The sequence below is a fragment of the Lepisma saccharinum genome, chromosome 10, assembly GCF_977018435.1.
Source record: "Lepisma saccharinum chromosome 10, izLepSacc3.1, whole genome shotgun sequence".
Classification (NCBI taxonomy): Eukaryota; Metazoa; Arthropoda; class Insecta; order Zygentoma; family Lepismatidae; genus Lepisma; species Lepisma saccharinum.
Genome location: NC_139238.1, coordinates 10990358 through 11011600, shown reverse-complemented (window position 1 = coordinate 11011600; position 21243 = coordinate 10990358). Strand labels below are relative to the sequence as shown.

Sequence of the window (21243 nt, the reverse complement as noted above, 5' to 3'; positions counted from 1 at the left end):
GTGGAGAATTTACCACTTTCAAACAAATCATATTTTATTTCCAGACTATTCTGGATCCCGAGAAATAATTTCCCGTTGTCGGAATCGGTTGTACATTACCCCCCCCCCCCCCCCAACCTTTGGTACAGAATATCTGGGATCGCACTAGTCAAATGAAAGATTTCTCTTGGCACATCGGGTGATCATTCGTGGTGTTATCTGATGCATGTCATCTTAAATATTGCCAACTTTTGGTCAATAATTATATTTGGAAAAGTTATCACCTGATAAAAGAATGTGAGAGAGCAAGGAGAACTGTCTAGCTGATATGCTCCGCAATACTTTTTTTTTAAGTTAACGATTATCTAAGGTTACTTCTTACAAGAAATGATTGGTAACTGCAGTTTTATTTCTCCATTATTGGTTGAATCTTGCGTGGACTATGATCTATCTCACTTCATGAACCAAATGTGAAGATAAAGAATTACAACCCAAAACAAGAAAGGCCAGTATTATGATTGTGGAGTACAACATTTGAGAATTTTTGTTTATTATTTGTTTAATTATTTTCACTAACCTTGGAAGCTACGATAACCTGTGAATGAACTTACAGGAAGGAGAAGAAAGTTTATTTTTACGGCTTGTATGAACACGCAACACCTGAACATGTACAGTTTGTAGAATGTTCAAAAAATTTTAAGTGCAAGGCTATATAACTAACGTGTGGAGAAAAGGCAGGTGTGAGACCTAAGAAGAAAAATAAGAAGACAGTTCATAGACATACTAGTTAGTGAATTCGGTATAATGACAGCGAACGTTACTAGTTTTCGTAAGAAAGCTTCAAGCAAAGTACCCTATATCGTTGGTTCGAAACCCTCTATACAGAATTCACAATTATTGGTTTCTTGTGGTGTTCCGTCATTGGATAGCATAGTTGGTAAGCTGCTTTTCTTTCTGTCCAAAAACTGATTAACGTAACTCCTTTAACTTAAACATGAAGATCATCTGAACTCTAACTGCAGCAAATATTACCCCCGTCTAGTTCGCTGCACTCCTTGACACTCTGTGCAGTGCAGGTGTATCCAGTGTGGTACAACTTTACTATACCTGAGACACCTGGGAATCATTTCTTTCGCACTTTTTTACATTGCTAACGTAATATTCTGCATTCCGGAACACTTATTTAGGTGAAATAATTTAATTTGTTAGGAAAGTAATGTATATTTCTTACATTTACGAGTACTTACTGTTCTTGTTTATTTCCACACACAACATGGCGATAGCTTACCGTTGATCGTTCCTTGAGCCAGAAAAACCATTGACGTTAGCCCAAAAATTCACGATAGCCCCACAAAACATCAACGGGGACGAGGTATGCCTTCTAGGTTGGGTTAGGCCTGTTAGGTTTGTTTCCATTAGCACTCCTTTCGTTCAATTTAGCATATACGGACAATACGAGAGCGTATTGTGCTCTCATGCAGGAAGCAAATGGCGGCAGCAGCAATAGCGCGTTGGAAATAGATTTTCGTACAAAACCACATGCAATCGCATTAAAATGAATCAAAATTACATTCCCGAACATCAGCAACGCTACAGAAAATGATTTGCGTAAGTACTTTCTCCTGTAAATTTGAAGAAATCTGTCTCAGGTATAGTAAAGTGTTACCCATTACTTTTCTTGAAAATTAATTCTCCGACGCACAATAGCCTTTGGCGCGTACACCTTCGGGTAACAGTTCCTTATATCGGAGACACTTTTCTTCAAATTTACAGGAGAAACTACTTACGGAAATTAGTTTCTGTACCATTGTCTAAGTTCTTTGAGGTATTTTCTTTCATCTTTCAATCTATTTCAGCTGGAAATCCATTCCTGTTGCTTGAATTTAAGCGAAAATGTAACCACGCCATTTTTAACTATGTTTGCCTAACCTAACCTTCTGTGAATGGTCCGTGGGGCTATCCGGGAATGGTTTTTGGGGCTATTAGTGGATGGTTATACAATCCCAAATGTTTTTTGGGGCTATGCGTGAATAGTTTTTTCGGGCTATCCGTGAATGGTTTTTTCGGGCTATCCGTGAATGGTTTTTTCTGGCTATCCGTGAATGGTTTGTGGGGCTCGCACCATGACGTGCGTTCCGTAACACTTCAAGAAATGGATTATTTTAGTGTAAAAAATGTTTTTAATCGTGTGAAAACCTTAATGGCACCTTCAAATATGTTCCGCAATACACAATTGGTAAGTACGAACCATACGAAACACAAAATATCCAATTTTAAAGTGTCTCTGATATAACAAACTGATACCCACCTTCGTAGATTATCGCACGTCATGTTTGTGTTTTGTCGATTTTCATGCGGCATCTAGGGTTTCCAACCACGCCATTGTTTTCCGAAAAGATGACTGTGGATGCATGGTGATAAACCATTCTCAGAAAGCCCCATGAACCATTTCCGGCAAGGTTAGGGTATGTTAGGCAAGCATAGTTAAAAGGTAGCCCCACAAACCATTGGTGGATAGCTCCACAAACCATTTCCAGCAAGGTAGGTAAGCATAGTTAAAATTTTGTTCGCAAAACAATGCGCAAACTGTGTCAGTATTTTTTTTTTATTTTTTTTATTTTTTTTTGTTTCGAAGGTTGGAAAACCTGCATGCCAAATGAAAGTTGAAAAAAAGACAAGCATGACGTGCGATGATCTACGAAGGTGTACATGCCATATTGTGTCTCAGGCAAACGAAAAAAAAAACTACGAGAAAGAAGTACTCGTAATGTGAAAAATTGCAATTACGTTCCGAGAAAGCAGATACGTAAGTACAAGTGTTTAAAATGACGAAACAAAGAAGTTACACGTGTTCGTGGAGAGTAAATTTTTACCTCGGGGGGGGTGGGGGGTGCAAGGAAATAACATTCAACCAACTAGACGGATAGCAGTGTCAAAGATTCAACAAATGCCTGTTTGCTGCTTTAAACGGTCATTTGATTAGTTAGTACTCACCACGTGATCATACACCACACATACGCCAGTCCAGAAGGTAGTGCAAATGGTGCAGACACCAAATACACTACTTGACTCCAAATCAATGAACTAGACAATTCGGTGTTGCACCGTGCAACCAACTAGGGGCTTTGGTGCAAAGAGAGTCAAAAAGTGCAGCAAACTAGATGGGGCTATCTATGTACATATGAGGTTTTTGTTGCGAAATTGAATAGAAAGAGAAAGTTTTTTTTAGCATTGGAGTACAATTATACAGATTATTAATTATACAGATTTACACAACCTGATAAGAACTGTTTATAAAAAGACTCTTAGTCTAGCTTGTTGTATGGAATATGGTGTTAAAACACCTACTTTATATGAACTTCCTTTTGTTTTATTGTGATTTCATCATGACACGAATGCATGACATGGTTCGATTTTGATTTACATCTGTTAACACATACTGCAGAGTCTTAGCGATTACTTGATCCTCCCCGATGGCGCAACGGTAATGTCCTCACCTTGTAATCAAGGGGTCCCGGGTTCGATACCCGGTGGAGGTACATAGTGGTTCGGATTCCACTTTAAACTGTAGGTCCAGTCCCGATTAGCCTTACTGTGCATAAAGTGGACTTAAAACACCAACTCAATCAATCAATCAATCTATCTTAGCGATTACTTAAGATTTTGTTCAATATTTGCTTTTGTGGTTAGGTTAGGCAGGTCAGGTTTGGTTCTCTTAGCATTAAAATAAAGTCCCTAAATGAATTCTACTAATTCTTCTTTGTAGCTAATTTTAAAAATTACCAACATTTCGGAGACTGATTCTGCTTCCGTCTTCTTCTACTTCTACTGTTCTTCCCAACAGTATCAATCCTTAGACAAGGTGGAGCCTGGGCCACCGCAAATTAAGCCTCCCTGGCAACCTACATAGAAAAACAGACTTGACGTACCACCAGACGAAGTGGAGCCTGGGCCACTCATAACTCTCCCTGGCAACTTCATGTACAAAAAGTCCTTGTGACCTACAGACGAGGTGGAGCCTTGGCCACCAAGAATAATCCTACAAGGCAACAATTTATTCTCAGTAGACACCATCCCCAAACACATCGTGTGTCCAGGGATTGCAATGTGATTGAGTAGGTTACACACTACCCTGAAGACGAAAGCAGAATCAACCTTCGAAACGTTGGTAATTTTTTTAATTAGCACAGTGGCTAAAAGTCCAAAACTAAGAATGCATTCTACTAATATTCCAATTTACTTCTACATTCATTCCCACTATTCTATGATACTTACTGTCACTTATAAATGGAGAATACTTTGTCTATGGGAAGCGTCCATGCTCATTGCTTTATGGAAGGTTCAATTTTCGTGTGACAATGATTTACAAAATTCTACAATAATTAGTCTTTCTGCTAGGAGAATTTGAAGAAAATCATAAAACAATTGAAACTGTTACCATAAGATAATCGCGTCAACACTTATTTATGCCCAATTTACATTTCTGAAAAGGTGTTTTAGTTACTCCCCACATGTTGTTTGAATCCTACATATCCTATTTTATTGGAAGTTGTAATATTAATCTTGAAATTGTCTTTGTAGATGACATCAAAGGTAGCAGGCCGGCTTATGGCTGGGGTCAACCAGTCTCCATCTCCCTTACTGCCTCCCAGCAAACAGTAAAAATTAGACATATATTCTTTTACCGAAAATATGGGCTAGACTGCACAATCGACCCTTGTGTTTTACCGTTTGAAAGTAAAAAAAAAATATTGTTCACTAATAGTACGTATTTAACACTTTGAATTGCCATGTGCATTTCTCAATTGGAAGTTACATTAGTATGAAATAATATAAAAATACTAGTACATTATTTTCCTGTAGTTTACGGTTATTACAAGCATAAGAAAACAGTTTTTTCTTTGTGACGTTTCAGGAGAACACACGCTCCTTTCATCAGACATTTATTTTCATTTTGACTAAAGATACAGTTATAACAATGGTTAGTAATTTTTTAAACAAAAAGAATCTGTTATATAATGGATGTTGTCAATGTTACATTGTTGTAATATAGCAACTTAACTGTGAAAAAAGCAGTCTGTTTTATTTTTATTTCAGATTTTTTAAAATTATGAATCCCAAATATCATCAGGTAATTCAAATTCTTCATTGTTTTCACAAAGTCTCTTGATGTTTTCTGTTACATTAAATTTTAAAGATGGTGGCTTACTCCATTTGTGAAAAAGAAAACTCCATACTGGATCTATGTTACCATTTTCATTATTTAATTTATTCCAGTGTTCTTCTGCAATGAACGAAGCTTCCCAGACATTCAACTCTGTGTTTCCCGTTAATCTTTTTAAAACCCTTCTCTTTTTAATCAAATGCTTCTCTTCGATGATATGAGTTGACAAACCTGTTCTTGGGTTTAGATTTATAATGTCCAAATCGTGTTCGTGCCATCTTATTGCCATTTTCCTTGCTGTTTGTCCCACATAATCTTTTGAACATGAACAACTTATATTATATATTCCTGTGGTTTCCACGTCTGGTAGAGAGTTTCTCATTTTGAATTCATTAAATGTACATTCCAAACTTCTTGGTGATTTAAAAACAATTTTGAAATTAAAACTTCTAAATTTTTTTGCAATTTTATGTGAGAATCCCTTGTGGAATGGAATGCACACAAATTTCTTTTCAACAGATTTTTCATCTTTGTCTGTATTTCTCTTATCTTTTAGTTTTCTTGCAACTTGTTTTTTGATTTGGTTTATTCTGTTAGTGTGAAAGCCATTTTCTTTTGCTATATTAAAGAGCCTTTCTTCTTCATTTTTGATATCCTCATTATTAGAACATAGTCTTTGTGCTCTCAGGAAAAAAATTAAAAATATGTTATCCATTGTTATACGCGAATGTTCTGATTTGGCATGGATGTATTTTTCCCCCGCTAATTTTTTCCTATGGACTGATGTTTGAATTGTTGAGTCAGTTGTCTTAATTTGCAGATCAAGGAAAGAAATTACATTGTTATTCATGGGTTCGCAAGTGAATTTTATGCGACGATGTGATTCATTTAACGATTTAAATACATCCATGATGGTGTTCTCATTTGTAGCAATAATTAGCACATCATCTACATATCTGATGTAGAGTTTGATATCCGCACCTATCGCATTAACAATTGGAGATTCTATATAATGAAGGAAAATGCTGGAGATGATTCCGGATACTGGGTTTCCCATTGATAGACCATTACTTTGCTGATAGATTTTGCCATCAAATATAAAGTAATTGTAATTTGCACATACAGTAAACCATCGAACCATTTCCCATGATTCTAAAAACTAAACTAAAAAATATTGTTTGGAATAATGAGTATTGTATTGCAAGTTTTGATGTTGAAAATTTATATCCTAGTGTCCCAATAGAAGGTGCCACAGATGCATTACACAGATGGCTTATTGAGATAAAGGTTAACCCAGTAGAATCATGGGAAATGGTTCGATGGTTTACTGTATGTGCAAATTACAATTACTTTATATTTGATGGCAAAATCTATCAGCAAAGTAATGGTCTATCAATGGGAAACCCAGTTGTTAATGCGATAGGTGCGGATATCAAACTCTACATCAGATATGTAGATGATGTGCTAATTATTGCTAAAAATGAGAACACCATCATGGATGTATTTAAATCGTTAAATGAATCACATCGTCGCATAAAATTCACTTGCGAACCCATGAATAACAATGTAATTTCTTTCCTTGATCTGCAAATTAAGACAACTGACTCAACAATTCAAACATCAGTCCATAGGAAAAAATTAGCGGGGGAAAAATACATCCATGCCAAATCAGAACATTCGCGTATAACAATGGATAACATATTTTTAATTTTTTTCCTGAGAGCACAAAGACTATGTTCTAATAATGAGGATATCAAAAATGAAGAAGAAAGGCTCTTTAATATAGCAAAAGAAAATGGCTTTCACACTAACAGAATAAACCAAATCAAAAAACAAGTTGCAAGAAAACTAAAAGATAAGAGAAATACAGACAAAGATGAAAAATCTGTTGAAAATAAATTTGTGTGCATTCCATTCCACAAGGGATTCTCACATAAAATTGCAAAAAAATTTAGAAGTTTTAATTTCAAAATTGTTTTTAAATCACCAAGAAGTTTGGAATGTACATTTAATGAATTCAAAATGAGAAACTCTCTACCGGACGTGGAAACCACAGGAATATATAATATAAGTTGTTCATGTTCAAAAGATTATGTGGGACAAACAGCAAGGAAAATGGCAATAAGATGGCACGAACACGATTTGGACATTATAAATCTAAACCCAAGAACAGGTTTGTCAACTCATATCATCGAAGAGAAGCATTTGATTAAAAAGAGAAGTGTTTTAAAAAGATTAACGGGAAACACAGAGTTGAATGTCTGGGAAGCTTCGTTCATTGCAGAAGAACACTGGAATAAATTAAATAATGAAAATGGTAACATAGATCCAGTATGGAGTTTTCTTTTTCACAAATGGAGTAAGCCACCATCTTTAAAATTTAATGTAACAGAAAACATCAAGAGACTTTGTGAAAACAATGATGAATTTGAATTACCTGATGATATTTGGGATTCATAATTTTAAAAAATCTTAAATAAAAATAAAACAGACTGCTTTTTTCACAGTTAAGTTGCTATATTACAACAATGTAACATTGACAACATCCATTATATAACAGATTCTTTTTGTTTAAAAATGAAAATAAATGTCTGATGAAAGGAACGTGTGTTCTCCTGAAACGTCACAAAGAAAAAACTGTTTTCTTATGCTTGTAATAACAGTAAACTACAGGAAAATAATTCTATCATGCAAGCAATGCGTACATACAAGAAAAACTACTACTACATTACTTACCATATCTGGTTTCCTTTAACCTAATCCATGTTGTAAACACACAGTATTTCCAGGTCGAACTTTGGTTTTCAACGTGGATATATGCGAATTTCCACTAGGATTCAACTTTTTTAAAAATCATGTTTTAGTGTTGGGCAGGTTCTAACATGTCTTTAAGGGAACTCTATAGAAAAGGGCAGGTAGCCGTAGCGTAGTGGAGGTGGGGCCACGGTAGCGGTAGGTCGATTACCCCAAGGGCGGAGCCTGGAATTGGGTGGCACGACTATACAGGTGCTACGAAACTGACATGGCCGCAAGTAGACTTCCACCTCGCAACTTTAAATGGCTGTATCTCCACTTTAAACGGCTATACAGAGGCCTCCCCGATGGCGCAGTGGTAACGTCGTCACCTTGTATTTAAGGGGTCCCGGGTTCGATACCTGGTGGAGGCACAAGTGGTTCGGATCCCACTTTAAACTGTAGGTCCAGTCCAAATTAGCTTTACTGTGCATAAAGTGGACTTAAAACACCAATTCAAACGGCTGTACACTCGTAAATATTTGTTTCAGCACTTCAGAATTTTGTTTTTTACAATTTGAAACACAATGTTCCTAAAAAAAAAAAAATCTTGGTTATTATGTTCTTCAAGGTTGTCCTAGCATTGTGCGATAAGGGAGACAGTTCAGGAAATCATCAAGAGAAAAAAAGGATCCAAGCAGGTATTAAGGATGTTACACACACCTAATATTGTATGCTGCAAGTATTACAGTTGAATACTTTTTTGAGCTCCAATTACGCATCATGTCTTTTGTTTTTCTGTACTCCTTCTGTCAACTACTAGAGGTGTTTTTTTTCTGTGTAGTTTGTTGCTCAATAGTATGCACTAAACTTCTGTTCACATGTATTTCAATCTTCGTTCCTTTTCTGCTTGTTGTACATATTTCCATGTGAAGCCTGTGGTGAGTTGAATACTTTTTTGAGTCACTGTATTGTTGTATGGTTCATATACGGACATGTTACTTATTTTTAGATTTTCATGTCAAGCTCACTAAAATGCTTATCTTTATTACAGGTGGTGGATTAGCAGTAGGGACCATGACTTTATTAGGTAAGAGAGCTTGTTCTAAAGAAATGCAGCAGGTCATTCCATACCAAATGGTTGCATAACCATTTTAGAAAAAAATCATTTTTAGTACATACGTGTGTACATGTTTCTAGATATCAAAACTAATGTTAAAAAAATATATAGGCCTATATTGTTTAATTCTCCTGGGGCAGCCATTTTTCCAACATGACACATGGCTTTTTTTTCTAATGTAGCAGTTTATGGAAACCTTAATATCTCAAAACCCATTAGATCTAGAGACCTGAAACATAATTCATTTTGTAGCTAATGAAGCATACTTTCTATGATATTCAAGTATGTTTTGCTCAAAATTGCATCCTAAGAACAAAAATTATGGTGGAAATTTGGGTGACAATAGTTAAAAAATTGGATATTTATGCCAGATTTTTTTAATGACCTACCTGCAGGGTAGGTCTACACATGAAAAAAATTTCAAGCCCTAGGCTAAACCTGTTCATTAAAGAAATCTGGCTTAAAAATACATTTTTTTACTATTGTATGCTTCATTAGCTACAAAATGAATTTTGTTTCAGGTCTTTAGATCTAATGGTTTTTGAGATATTAAAGTTTCCATAAACTGCTACATGAGCTAAAAAAGCCATGTGACGTGTTGGAAAATTGGCTGCCCCAGGAGAATTAAAGACAATAACGTGGGTTTTGATATCTAGAAACATGTACAAACATATGTACTAATTATTTTATAATTGGTTGATTTGACATGGAATGACCCAGCAAATATTAATCAAATTTTCCAAAGTGATGGAAAAATTGTATGTGATGTGCTTGTGAAACTTTTTTTTTTGGTGGTGGTGAATTTTTTTAAACTCTGATAGTGGAATTATGTAAATGTCAAATTCATTCTTTTGCTGTAAATAATATTTTTTTTACATACAAGGGTGATGGTCCAAACTGTGAGGGCGAAAATACACACTAGTAGAAGCAAACAAAGTATAAGACCAACTTGATAATTATTTTTGAGTTAGAAGCCGTCACACACTTACAGCAAAATGAGCTGGTGCACCATCATGCATAACAACATCAATGGCAGATCCTACCAATGCAATCATACATTCTCAATTATCTTGCAAATGGTTCATTTGGAAACCCATGTTTACATACCTTGTTACTTCTCTTGTGTGTACTTTTCACCTTCACATTTTGAACCATCACTTATTAATCACCCTGTATAAATTAAATTTGAAGAACCAAACAAATTTAAAATTAGCTTTGAACAACCATATCCAAAACCCTCTCTATTCATTATGAACATTTTTTTCCTCAGAGGAAGATACTTATGGAACTTATGCAAAGCTTCTTACAAAGTATTACCTAGCAGAGGGAGTGATGTGCAACCATTCTCTTCTTGTTGCAAGTTTGGATACAGATCCAAATTCTTTGGTGAGTGAGTTTTACGGTAAAGAGAGCATACTGTATTCTTTGTAAATACATAGTCTTAAATTCAGCTTTAATTTGAAAAATGTATTCTATGTGGTGGGTATTTTTTAAAAAATTGTTTTTAATATTTTGACATGTACAAGTGTGTCTTTGTCAAGAGCAAGAAATGAGTTATAAACAGTGTATTAGACATCACAAAAAAGGATTGGAGCAATATAGACGAAGTAAATCTAATAAACAATCTTAACCCGTGAGTGGTACACATGGGTCCTCAGGACCCAATGGAATTTTGTTGACGTGTTTACTTACAGATGGCAGTTCTGATTACTTTCATCTCCCCAGTAGTCTTTTGACTGGATTATTGATCATTTGTTATGTTTCCTTCTGTTCCAAATATTATGGCAGGAGAAAGTCATTTAACCGATGATGAAATAGCAGACATCCTGAAGAGGGAAGAAGATTCTGAAGATGACGCTAATTACGTACAGAGTGAACATGACAGTGAAAGTGAGATATCATCTGATAACACCATTGCTGGAACAGAGGAAATGAAATCGGTGCCAACTCTGCAGAGGGATATTCATGGTATAGTGCTGCATATTCTTGGAGAACAGATCGAGAAGAACCACCAGCTGTTGTAGTAACTACTGAAAAATCCAAACGTAAAAGTTGCGGATTGTGCCCCAGCAAAAAGGACAGGAAAACAAACAACTACTGCCACCATTGCAAACTACCAATCTGTAAAGAATGCAGCCGCACATTATGCTCACACTGTTCAGAAAAATTTTGATCTCTTTCGTAGCAACTCATTAGAGAATCTATATTGTACCTGAAAACTTTTGAGCAGTAAAGAAAATGGTTAAGGTCAAAATTTCCAATTTTTAATAATACGGGTCCCCAGGACCCAAGTGTACTAATCATGTACTCATGTACTCCTTTTTTCCCCAATATTATGACTAAAGAACTTACTATTGTCCCAACAACTACATTAACCCAAGGTCCGTCGAAGCCCACTTTCCCCCGCTCTAGAAGGTCTGGTCATAACACGCCATTTTGTCAATCCTCGTGTTTACAACCTAGGCAGGGTTCTGTGACGTCATCAGCATGATACTCTCTGCGTGTATGCTATTTTCAGCACTGTAAAGCATGCAACGCTCTTGTTTTTAAGAGGAAAAACACATACTGAAGAGCATCGCAAAACAACTTACACAGAATACATGAAAGTAATGGTGTATAGAAGAATTATAAGTATGTAAAAGCATAAACTTACCCACGGCTAGTGCTGGAAAGAACTGGAAGAAGACCAGCTCTGGGTCCATTGTTTTTGTTTCATTTGCTTTCTATTACTTCCACCTAGATCTGAAACTATAGCGACTATTTTATACCCAGCTACCCCAACCATTGATATAATATCAAACAACAAAGCCTTGGTCATAGCCGTATCAAAGTTATAGTATACTGGCTGTTTCCATTCACCTGTCAATCCTCGAAGCATTGCAAACTGAATATTTCTATGGGGACCCAAAACTCTGTCATTTTCACTGTCGTAGCACACTGGTCCGTTAACATTCATTTCATCAAACAACAGGACACTCAGTTTTTCCACTTCGGTCAAACACTGTCCCTGCTGTTTCATAATATTCAAAACTGGTGCAAGAATTCCCGGTGGGAGTCTCAATTTCTGCGCCCAGCGACGAAGTGTTGCAATGCTGGGTAATGGAATTCCGACCTCTGATCTCGTGTGGGTATACAATCAGTCCCTGATTGCACTTTGTGTTAATGCAGGAATTATATCTTCCTGTTTCCACCTCTGCTTTCTTTTCCCCTTAATTAACATGTTGATTTGGCCAGGAGTAAGGGTTTTGCTCAAAATTTGTCTCACTTTTTTGTTCACGATAGTTTTCACTTTCTTCCGCTCCCTTGTTTTTTAAAGCCACTTTTGACTGCAATACCTTCTTTTACCTTGCTTGCCATTTTTGCAAATTGATTTTAAGGTTTTCGATTTCCTCATGACAATTATTTATATCTGTCTTTAGCTTTTCATTTTCCCCACGAAGCACTTCCAATTGTTTTGTGTTTTCGATTTTTTCACTTTCTATTGAACAAACGAATGACAACAGAGATAAAGGCTTTTGTTCTTGAGGTGGCACACTGCTGTTCACAAATAATTGTTCACTTACCTTAGAGAGAACCCTTCTCCTAGCACATCTTGCCTTTGCACGTCTTGCACGAACGCTGTTGTCGTCACTGACCTGCACATGTGTGACTGGAAATAACAATGTAGGAATGGCATCTTTCTTCAGTCTCTTCTTTGGTGTACTTCCTAATAATTCCAATTTTAATCGCGTTCGTAACATTCTGGTGAAAAATATGAAGAACAAATACTCAAGTTAGAAACCTGAAATTTGTCTTTTCGATAACATTTGCTCTCCCAGATTTTTCGGAACTTCTCGTTGAGAGGAAATTTATTGTAAACAATATCAAATTTTTAGTTTTCCTGAGATAGTTTTGACATGTGCTCACAGCACAGTTACACATTATTATTATCACTCACACTACAATATGAAAAAAACAACAAAATGACTAAAAATACACACAAATACAAGAGCAAGGAAAGAACACAGAAACACGTTTCCCCTTCTAAAACTAGCGGATACTAAACTTTCCCCAGCAATCTGTCATGTGTATGACGTCACAGTTTTACAACCACCTTGGCTTGCTCAAAAGGCATGTTATGATCGGACGGACCTTCCAAAGCAAGCAGCAAACACAGGTCAACAGACCTTGCATTAACCTACACATCTTAATAATTGCACCTGCACTTACACATCATATAACGCATGTTTAACCCCCCACAATGCACTACTAATGACTAATTACTAGGGATGGATGATATCGGAAATTTGATATTGTGATATATCAAGAAAATATCATCACAGACAGTACGATATTTTTTCCGTGTCGTGTTATCGGTGATACATTGTCTCCATGATATATATTTCCAAAATATCATGATAATAGATCGCCGGCATGATATATATCATCAAAATATCATGACGATATATTGTCTAGTTGGTATCGCCTGGATGATATTTCTTTCAATATTGTAATATGATATATCACCCAACCCTACTTATTACTTATCGTCACATACTAATCAATTCAATGTATTATTTTATCATTGTGCAATCTTTATATTATCTGTATTGTATTATCATGATCATTTTTTTCTCTCTCTCTTTGTTTTTATTGATTTATTGTATCTCAGACAAGAGTTGGTTGTAAGAATGGCCCATGAGGCTGAAACGTGCCTGCTTAAATAAAAACCATTCTGTTCTATTCTACTAGGATATATGTAAGAGTGTTCCTGCGTTTGATCCCCTGTGCAAGATCCAAAATTTATTTTGCTGCAGTATCATGATCAGCACCAGAAGTGAAAAATGTTATCTGGAGGGATGTTTGGTTGAGCCTTGGGGTTAGCTGAGGGGATGCTACTATGGTTTAATATGGTGACAATGAGACACCTGGGAGGATGCTTTGCAAAAGTTTTGCCTTGACCACATATCATCCAATAAAGAGCCTTGAGGCTTCACAGTTAGCCTATAAAGTTAGCAAACAAGATGGAATAATGAAAATAATAACGAATCATTGCTCTTACTGAGCCGTTGCATTTCACTCTTGCCATAAAATGGTCGTCTTGAAAGCTTTTGTGGTGGTTCCAATATTTAGCATCATATTCATTATGGTATATTCAATTTCAGATTGCAGAATTACCGGGGCCAGTTTCCAATGAAATGCAACAAGAAGGAAGAGGTGGGGATGAGAAAATGAAGATTGCATGGAGGTATGAAAATTTATCTCCTGTTCAGTCCTCCTTCGACACTACCACTTTTGGCCATCACTACGATCTTACTACTAAGATGGATGAGGACAAAGTGAAAAGTGCAGACATAAAGTTCTGGAGGGCATCAGGAACTTTGGAAGAAGATGGTGGGTGGTTGGAGGTTAAGTGCCCTTTACACTGAATCATGTTGAAGTTATGTTGTTCCATTATTTACTTGTATTACATAATTACAATGTATTGAAAGTTTAATGACTTAATTGCTTAAATTATTATTATTTCTAGCGATAGATTTTCAGTGATGCCCTTCGGATTTTCTGAAGATCATGTGTTTGTTATTTGAAGTAACTTAATTAATGATCGTCCTCAATTTTGATTATGTAAAGATTTTTGCAAGTTGTTGGATGAAGAATAATGAAAGTTTAAAGTTCAGAGAAACAATTTTGCACATTTTAAACTCGCAGAAGTTATTATTTTGTGAGAAATTATGTTGTGAAAAGTAGGTTGCGTGCACTTGTAAGTTTCAGCTATCTTAAGCTTCCTTTTCTTCTTTCTTTCTGTTGCTTGGAAAAGTTGTAGTCATGATCTGGAGAGGAAGGCAAATGTTGAAATAATAAGGCAAACAATCCTAACGTACTTAAATCATGTAAATAGTGTCACCACCATAGGAGCATAATTATAATGTTAAGAGCACCAAACCTGACCCACCTAACCTACTGGGGTAAGCTTATAAGAAGTTAATGGAAACCTTGCCCTGCGCATAAGATGCAGTAAGTCCCTTCACTGTGTGCTTATGGGCATGTGATTAAGATGATTCAGGCTCTTAGTTTTCATAGCGTATACAATGGCCTTTACATGTCCCCGCAAGTAAAAATCCAGGGGTTTTAGGTCTGATGACCATGGTGGCCATTCACCTGACTTTCGCCTCATCCTGTATATTGGAATTGAATCAGACGTTGTGTTCGATTTTTGTGCATGAGTTGGAATTATTTTTGGTTGGTTGGTTGATTTGGTGTTTTAAGTCCACTTTATGCACAGTATGGCTAATATGGACCGGACCTACAGTTTAAAGTGGGATCCGAACCACTATGTGCCTCCACCGGGTATCGAACCCGGGACCCCTTGATTACAAGGCGACGGCGCTACCACTGCGCCATCGGGGAGGCCCTGGAATTATTTTTATGTTTGGCTTAAGGTTTTATATTTGGACTGAATCTGTACTTATTTTTTTTTATGCAAAGGTATAAGAAATTCAGCATATGAAGACCTTTTGCAAGAGATTCAGAAGACAGTAGAGGAGGGGAAATACAGCAAGTCTGCTGCATGTGAGAAGAGAAACCTCCTTCGTATTGCTATTCAAGCTGCTGGCTCACCTCTATGGACAGAATCAGAGAAGGATCATTGGAACATCAGCCTAACGTGTTTCCTGTACTGTTTAAGGGCTGTGCTAAGATCTGCATATGCTGTCTGCCTCGTGACTGTCCCTTCACACTTATTTATGGTTAGTTCGGGATTTATTTTGTTGTGTGTTTTACATCTGAAATTTAGCTTTTGACACAAAAAATCTTTGATGTCACCGAACGTCTGGTAGTCTTGAATGGGGGTAATGTAAATGAAATAATTATGTTGGTACATCTACTAATATTTGAAGTGGAGCAAAGTAAGTTCATTAATACATTTTTGGAAGTATTTTATTGCTGGTAGCTCCAGTCTTGCATGTTGAGGCCAAGAAACCACTGAATAAATTGGAAATCATGTATACCTCAAAATATCACAAAACTTATTTGTGACCTAAGTCAACATTCATCGATTTTGGCATGACAAAAATTAGTATGAGAGAGTCTTAAAAGGGCCAAAAACAACAAAAGTTCTTAATAATTTGTTTCATAATGTCACAGGAAATATATTTCTCTTTTTTGTCTTTTTCTTTGGGAAGGAACCAGCTGTAATTCAAAGATGTCAGCACCTATCTGATGTTGCTGTAAGACTGGAATCTTTTGTTGGATCTGACAAGGAAACTAATCCTGCATTCAAAGATTACCACGGACTTTTCCATCTAAATAAGCTGCCAGCATTAAACACATTAGCTCACTACATTCCTGACAGTTTTGATCTTGCTTTCAAATTGAAAAGGAAAAGATTTGTCATCGAGGTAAGTTGACAGTTCAGCCTGTTCTCTTCAATAATTTAGTGTGTTCATTCAGGATTCGAGACTCATCCCAAGTAGAGATTATACCTTTATTCTGTTTTAATTACCTGTATTTTAAACACATACATTGTAATATGTAAAGTAGGATAAAAAATATCCTCATATATAAGTTAATTAAAACAATAAAAACATAAGTATTATATATTTCAAAGTCCCGCACCGTGACCGTGCAGTCTAAGGCATCAGACTTTGAGCTCTCGGGTTACGTAAAGCATGCTGGTTCAATCCTTCTGGGGGAGGGGGCATAACATAATCGTTGATATGGTGATAATGGCTAGGGAGAGGACTTTTAGATGATAAAAAAAGTGAAAAATATATATATTTTTTTATGTTCTAAAAGCAGTGGAAATATGTGGTTAAAGGTTAAAAATATTTTCGTTCAAAATTCTGTCAAACAAATAGATACTAGTGACAGCAGGTCGTTAGTTGTTTGTGTATTCTATTGATTACAATGAAAAACAAAGCACATTCCCAAATTGTCCATTGAAAATGTACATCGATTATCTCTTAAGATATTGTGTGTTGTGAAGATGACCTTTCTACATCACATTTAGTCAAACATGCATATTTGAAGTGCGACACTTACATCCAGTGACGTGCACTGAGGAGTAGCTAGTCTAGCAGAGATAGATCAATCAATCTCAAATCTCTAATTATTTTCAAATCACAATATTTATTGTTTTGTTCAAGCCACAGTTCATATGCAACACTTATTTTTAACGCTCTTCTCGTCCCTCGGTGCGTTCAGCGGCCTAGCTCGCTCTTTCTCCGCCTCACAGTTCCAGGTAGAAACGGGTTTTTGAAGGGAAAGGGAAGATTTCTGCCTGTTCCTCCCTTGGCCCCTCGCCCCCCACTCCCATGGTTGAAAGCCCGTGGTTTCAGGTCCTCAAGTCTATCTCCTATAGGACAGATAGGGGATTGGTTTCCCTTCGATTCCTTTGTAAATCCTCTAAAGAACTCAGGGGAAATTTTCTGCAGTACTTATGATCTCTGTATTTACACTACTTTTTACACGTTGTAAAATATGTATGTATGGGATGTACTTTTATTATTTATGCAATTGGAACGTCTTATGTGCAGACAAAAATGTTATGCTTTTTTTTTTTAAATATGGAATATATAATGATTAAATAACAAATATTTGCTCACGCTCACTCTTGCTCTCATTTTAGTAGTGTTTTATTTAAATATACTAATCTCTTGGCCTCCAATAAAAAAAATGGATAAGCTAAACAATCATAAATACGGATGTATTTATTTGAGCAAGTGAACGCGCGTTCTAATTCTTGTTGTTGGTTTGGTTTAATTTACTTTTCTGCCACATTTGGTTATCGCGTAAATGAGGATGAGTGATGATATGATTAAACTGATGAACGGACCTCACAAAGAACAATTCAGGCCGGAATTCGTGACGAGCCAGCATTCTTGTTCTTATGTGTTGTACTCTGCCTGCAGTGAATAATGAAGAAATTAGAAATGAAAAATGTATCCCAGAACTCAAAAAGCCAAATGAATATCATTGAAGAAAGTAGAAAAAAAGGTTTGTTTAAAGGTGTGTTTTGTTACACATCGCTTTTTCTAGCTGTATAGATTTAATCGGAATAAGTAGCTAAGAGCTTGGATTCTTTCTTTTTCCCGCCTCTTCTTTCTTCCTCTCCCAAGTCGTGAGGGACAATCATAAACAGATAATTCTAGGCTCCTGATATCAGTGCCCTGCAGATGCACTGGGAAGAAATTATTTGTATTTTCTTCTCTCTTCCATCGCTTTACCTAATTTCTGCCGTGACGATGAACGTTGAATAAATTAAATGGGTGAAGAGTGGTTGCAAAGAAACACTCATGCAAAGGCGAGGGCTCGAGTCCGGAACCTTCAGTAACGAGATCGTGAGATAGGGAAATTAGGGAAATCAAGCAATGCAAATTTTTTGAAAAAACGTAAATCATATATATAAAGATGATATTTCAAAAATTCAATTGAAAATTACTACTCAGGAAAAATGCAGTTTGCTTTACCGATACCCACGTATCCGAATGGTTAGCGCCTTCCTCACATGTTTGTTGTCGGCCGCCTCCGTGGTGGAGTGCAAGTGGTCCCGGATCTGTACCCGATGGAGGTATATAGTGGTTCGGATCCCACATTAAACTATAGGTCTAGTTCCGATTAGCATTTCTGTGTATAAAATGGACTTAAAACGTCAAATCAACCATCAAATCAACAACCGTGGGGGAGTGGTTACCACAGCGTGCTACAACACCAGGAGTTCCGGGTTCAAACCCCTACCTGAACATGGGTGTTCTTTATGTTTGTCCCTTCATTAATTTTGTCGTATCATCTTCGCGATTAACCGAATGTATCAAAAAAGCGAATCAAATCAAATCATTCATTGATTGATTGTTTGATTTGGTTTATTTTACTTCGCTTTCCGCCATATTTGGCTAATCGCGAAGACGATACGATAAAATTGATGAAGGGACACACACACAAAGATCACCCATTGCCAAGCCGAGATTCAAACCCGGCATCTCTGGCTCAGTAGTCAAATCAAATGGTTTTTGATTTTCGAAAGTTGGTGGAAGTTATGTGTACAATTTTTTGTACTCATTCCTAACTTTGCAATTTTTTCTGTATATGACGTTCTTCTTTTAGGAATACTGGGCCCTAAAAGAGGGGGGGGGGTTATGACCCATTGGGCATGCCACTCATTGCTATCCCAAGTGTCGACGTCACCGCATGTCACTGCTTACATCATAAATTTCACCTACATGTTCACTCTTCAGCATCTGAGCAACTGTACACAGTTTTTAGTACTCCTTTCCTTTAGTACTTCTTTCTTTCTTCGGAATTTGTCTTTAAGCACCTGGAAGTGTCTCCCTGATAAGAGTTCAATTTCCTTTCAACTGCATTAACGTCCTTCACTGTTTTGCAATTCAGTTGTGTGGGAGTTTCCAGTTTTTCTATCGCGCCACATAAAAAGCTTAGATATGCAGGTACACCTACTGAGTATGCAGACTTCTGAAGCAAGAAAAAAATTGTTTTTACCTAAAAAATCTGCTCCCTAATAATGACAAACAATACTCACCCGTGAGAATAATTATATTTCAGAAGATCATAAAAATAACAAAAGAAAACAGTAAAGCTTTTATATATATATATATATATCCATGCAAAATTACTAATTTCTTACAAGGGACGTGATTGCAAGAATGGTGGAATGGTTAGGAATTTTTCAGTAGTAGTAGTTGTTCCTCCGCCTTGTAATGTAACTAAGAACATGTGAATGAGAAGAAAATAACTGAAATATCTGTTCTGTTTATCCTTACAGAAGCTCCATCTACCACCAGAGTTGTCGGAGACCACACAGAGAGAGCAGGATGATATTGTTACGAGTAAGCAGCCAAAACTGCTTGGATGTGGTAGTGCATCTGGAGGCAGAAATCTTGATTTCTGATTGTTAAAGCTTTGTTATATACTGTATATAATTTCTATGCAAAATGAGCATTTGTTTCATTTCCCCTTTTCCATTGTAAATCAGGAACGATTCTCTTGTAGCCATAGTTGGAATTTTAAAAATGAATAACAGTAGAAAGAATTACGAAAACTCCGCTCATTTCCGCCTAAAAGATAAGAATGAATGAAGTAGATTTGAAACTACCTACCTCCTTAGTCTGGTGGTGATCCCCAATTAAGAGTTCAGGATGGGGCTTATGATGACATTGTTGCCACATGATGTGGGGCATAACAATAAACGCAGAGCGTAGAACCAAAATGTTTTCCAATATCTGAAAAAAAAATAGAGATTTTAGTTTCCGAGTCTGAAGTACACACAATATAGACAGTATTACAGTTAATACACAATTAATTTATACATATTTTATGTAATTATCCAAAAGCAATGAGCAAAACATGTCTAACAAGAAATATGGGAAGGTAATAAATGTTTCTATGTTAGTGTTTCTTTTCATTTCCACGTGAAGTTCATTACATTTAATTACAAAACTGCGTGTGTTCAGTATCAGACTATTTATTAATCTGTCAAAGTGGCAATTTTTAATCGTATCCAATAATAATGTTGCTTGCATAATTTATGTTATATTTATGTAGCAGTTTGTTTAGAATATGATTTCAGTAATTTTGGTTATTTTTGTGTTCAAAAACAATCCATGAAGTCAGTAAATATCAGATTAGTTGCTTAATTGGAAGCACCAGATTCCTATAAACTTGTAATAACCATACACAAATATTTTTACCTGGCGTAGGGTCTCAGGTTGCCCCTCCCTAGGGCCGGCTCTGAAAATCTGCTGTAATACACACAGAGATTAAAGTTTGTGAACCACAGTTATTGTTTAATATGAAAACGACAAATCAGTGGCACAAGGAAACAATAATTATAATGGGAAAAAAGTAGTACAGTGTGTACACAAATGAATATCTGAGTTGTAAGTATGTGTATTTTCTCTGCAATATACAATACAATAATAAATCACACCTGAGATGGAAGAGTAATTCAATGAGTTTCCATAATGCACATTACAAGTGTTCAAGTAGGAGCCTTTTGTGACATGGCACACATCCAACTGGTATTCCATTTCTTTCTGCACAGTTTATACATTTGGTGTAATCGATTGTAGCGGTGGCACATGGACAAGATCTTTCACCTAACCGCACAAAAATAAATCACGGGGGGGAAGTCAGGAGACCTTGAAGCCACTGGAGAAAATGCATGTTGTCATAACCATGATGAACAACCCAGCGATGGGGGGGGGGGGGGGGGGAGTTCGTTCAACCATTCATACACTCTGTTAAGAAAGAGAGG

At 36.4% G+C, this 21243-nt stretch overlaps 1 protein-coding gene across 1 annotated transcript; it reads left to right on the top strand.

Moving 5' to 3' along the window:
* The first annotated feature begins 175 nt into the window (after window positions 1–175).
* On the top strand, window positions 176–20340 carry Elp4 (Elongator complex protein 4). Its single transcript, XM_083129532.1, has 7 exons — window positions 176–916; window positions 8931–8966; window positions 10267–10382; window positions 14141–14369; window positions 15462–15721; window positions 16157–16372; window positions 19753–20340. Exons 1-7 carry the CDS (start codon window positions 784–786, stop codon window positions 19876–19878), a joined length of 1116 nt encoding a protein of 371 aa, XP_082985658.1. The 5' UTR covers window positions 176–783; the 3' UTR covers window positions 19879–20340.
* The last annotated feature ends 903 nt before the right edge of the window (window positions 20341–21243 follow it).

What these genes read in the sequence shown, in the direction of transcription:
- Elp4 (XM_083129532.1), top strand. Translation starts at nt 784, where the DNA reads ATGACAGCGAACGTTACTAGTTTTCGTAAGAAAGCTTCAAGCAAAGTA. An exon ending in AGGGACCATGACTTTATTAG is followed by an intron (nt 8,967 to 10,266) that starts GTAAGAGAGCTT and finishes TTTTTTCCTCAG; the next exon opens with AGGAAGATACTTATGGAACT. An exon ending in TCCCTTCACACTTATTTATG is followed by an intron (nt 15,722 to 16,156) that starts GTTAGTTCGGGA and finishes TTCTTTGGGAAG; the next exon opens with GAACCAGCTGTAATTCAAAG.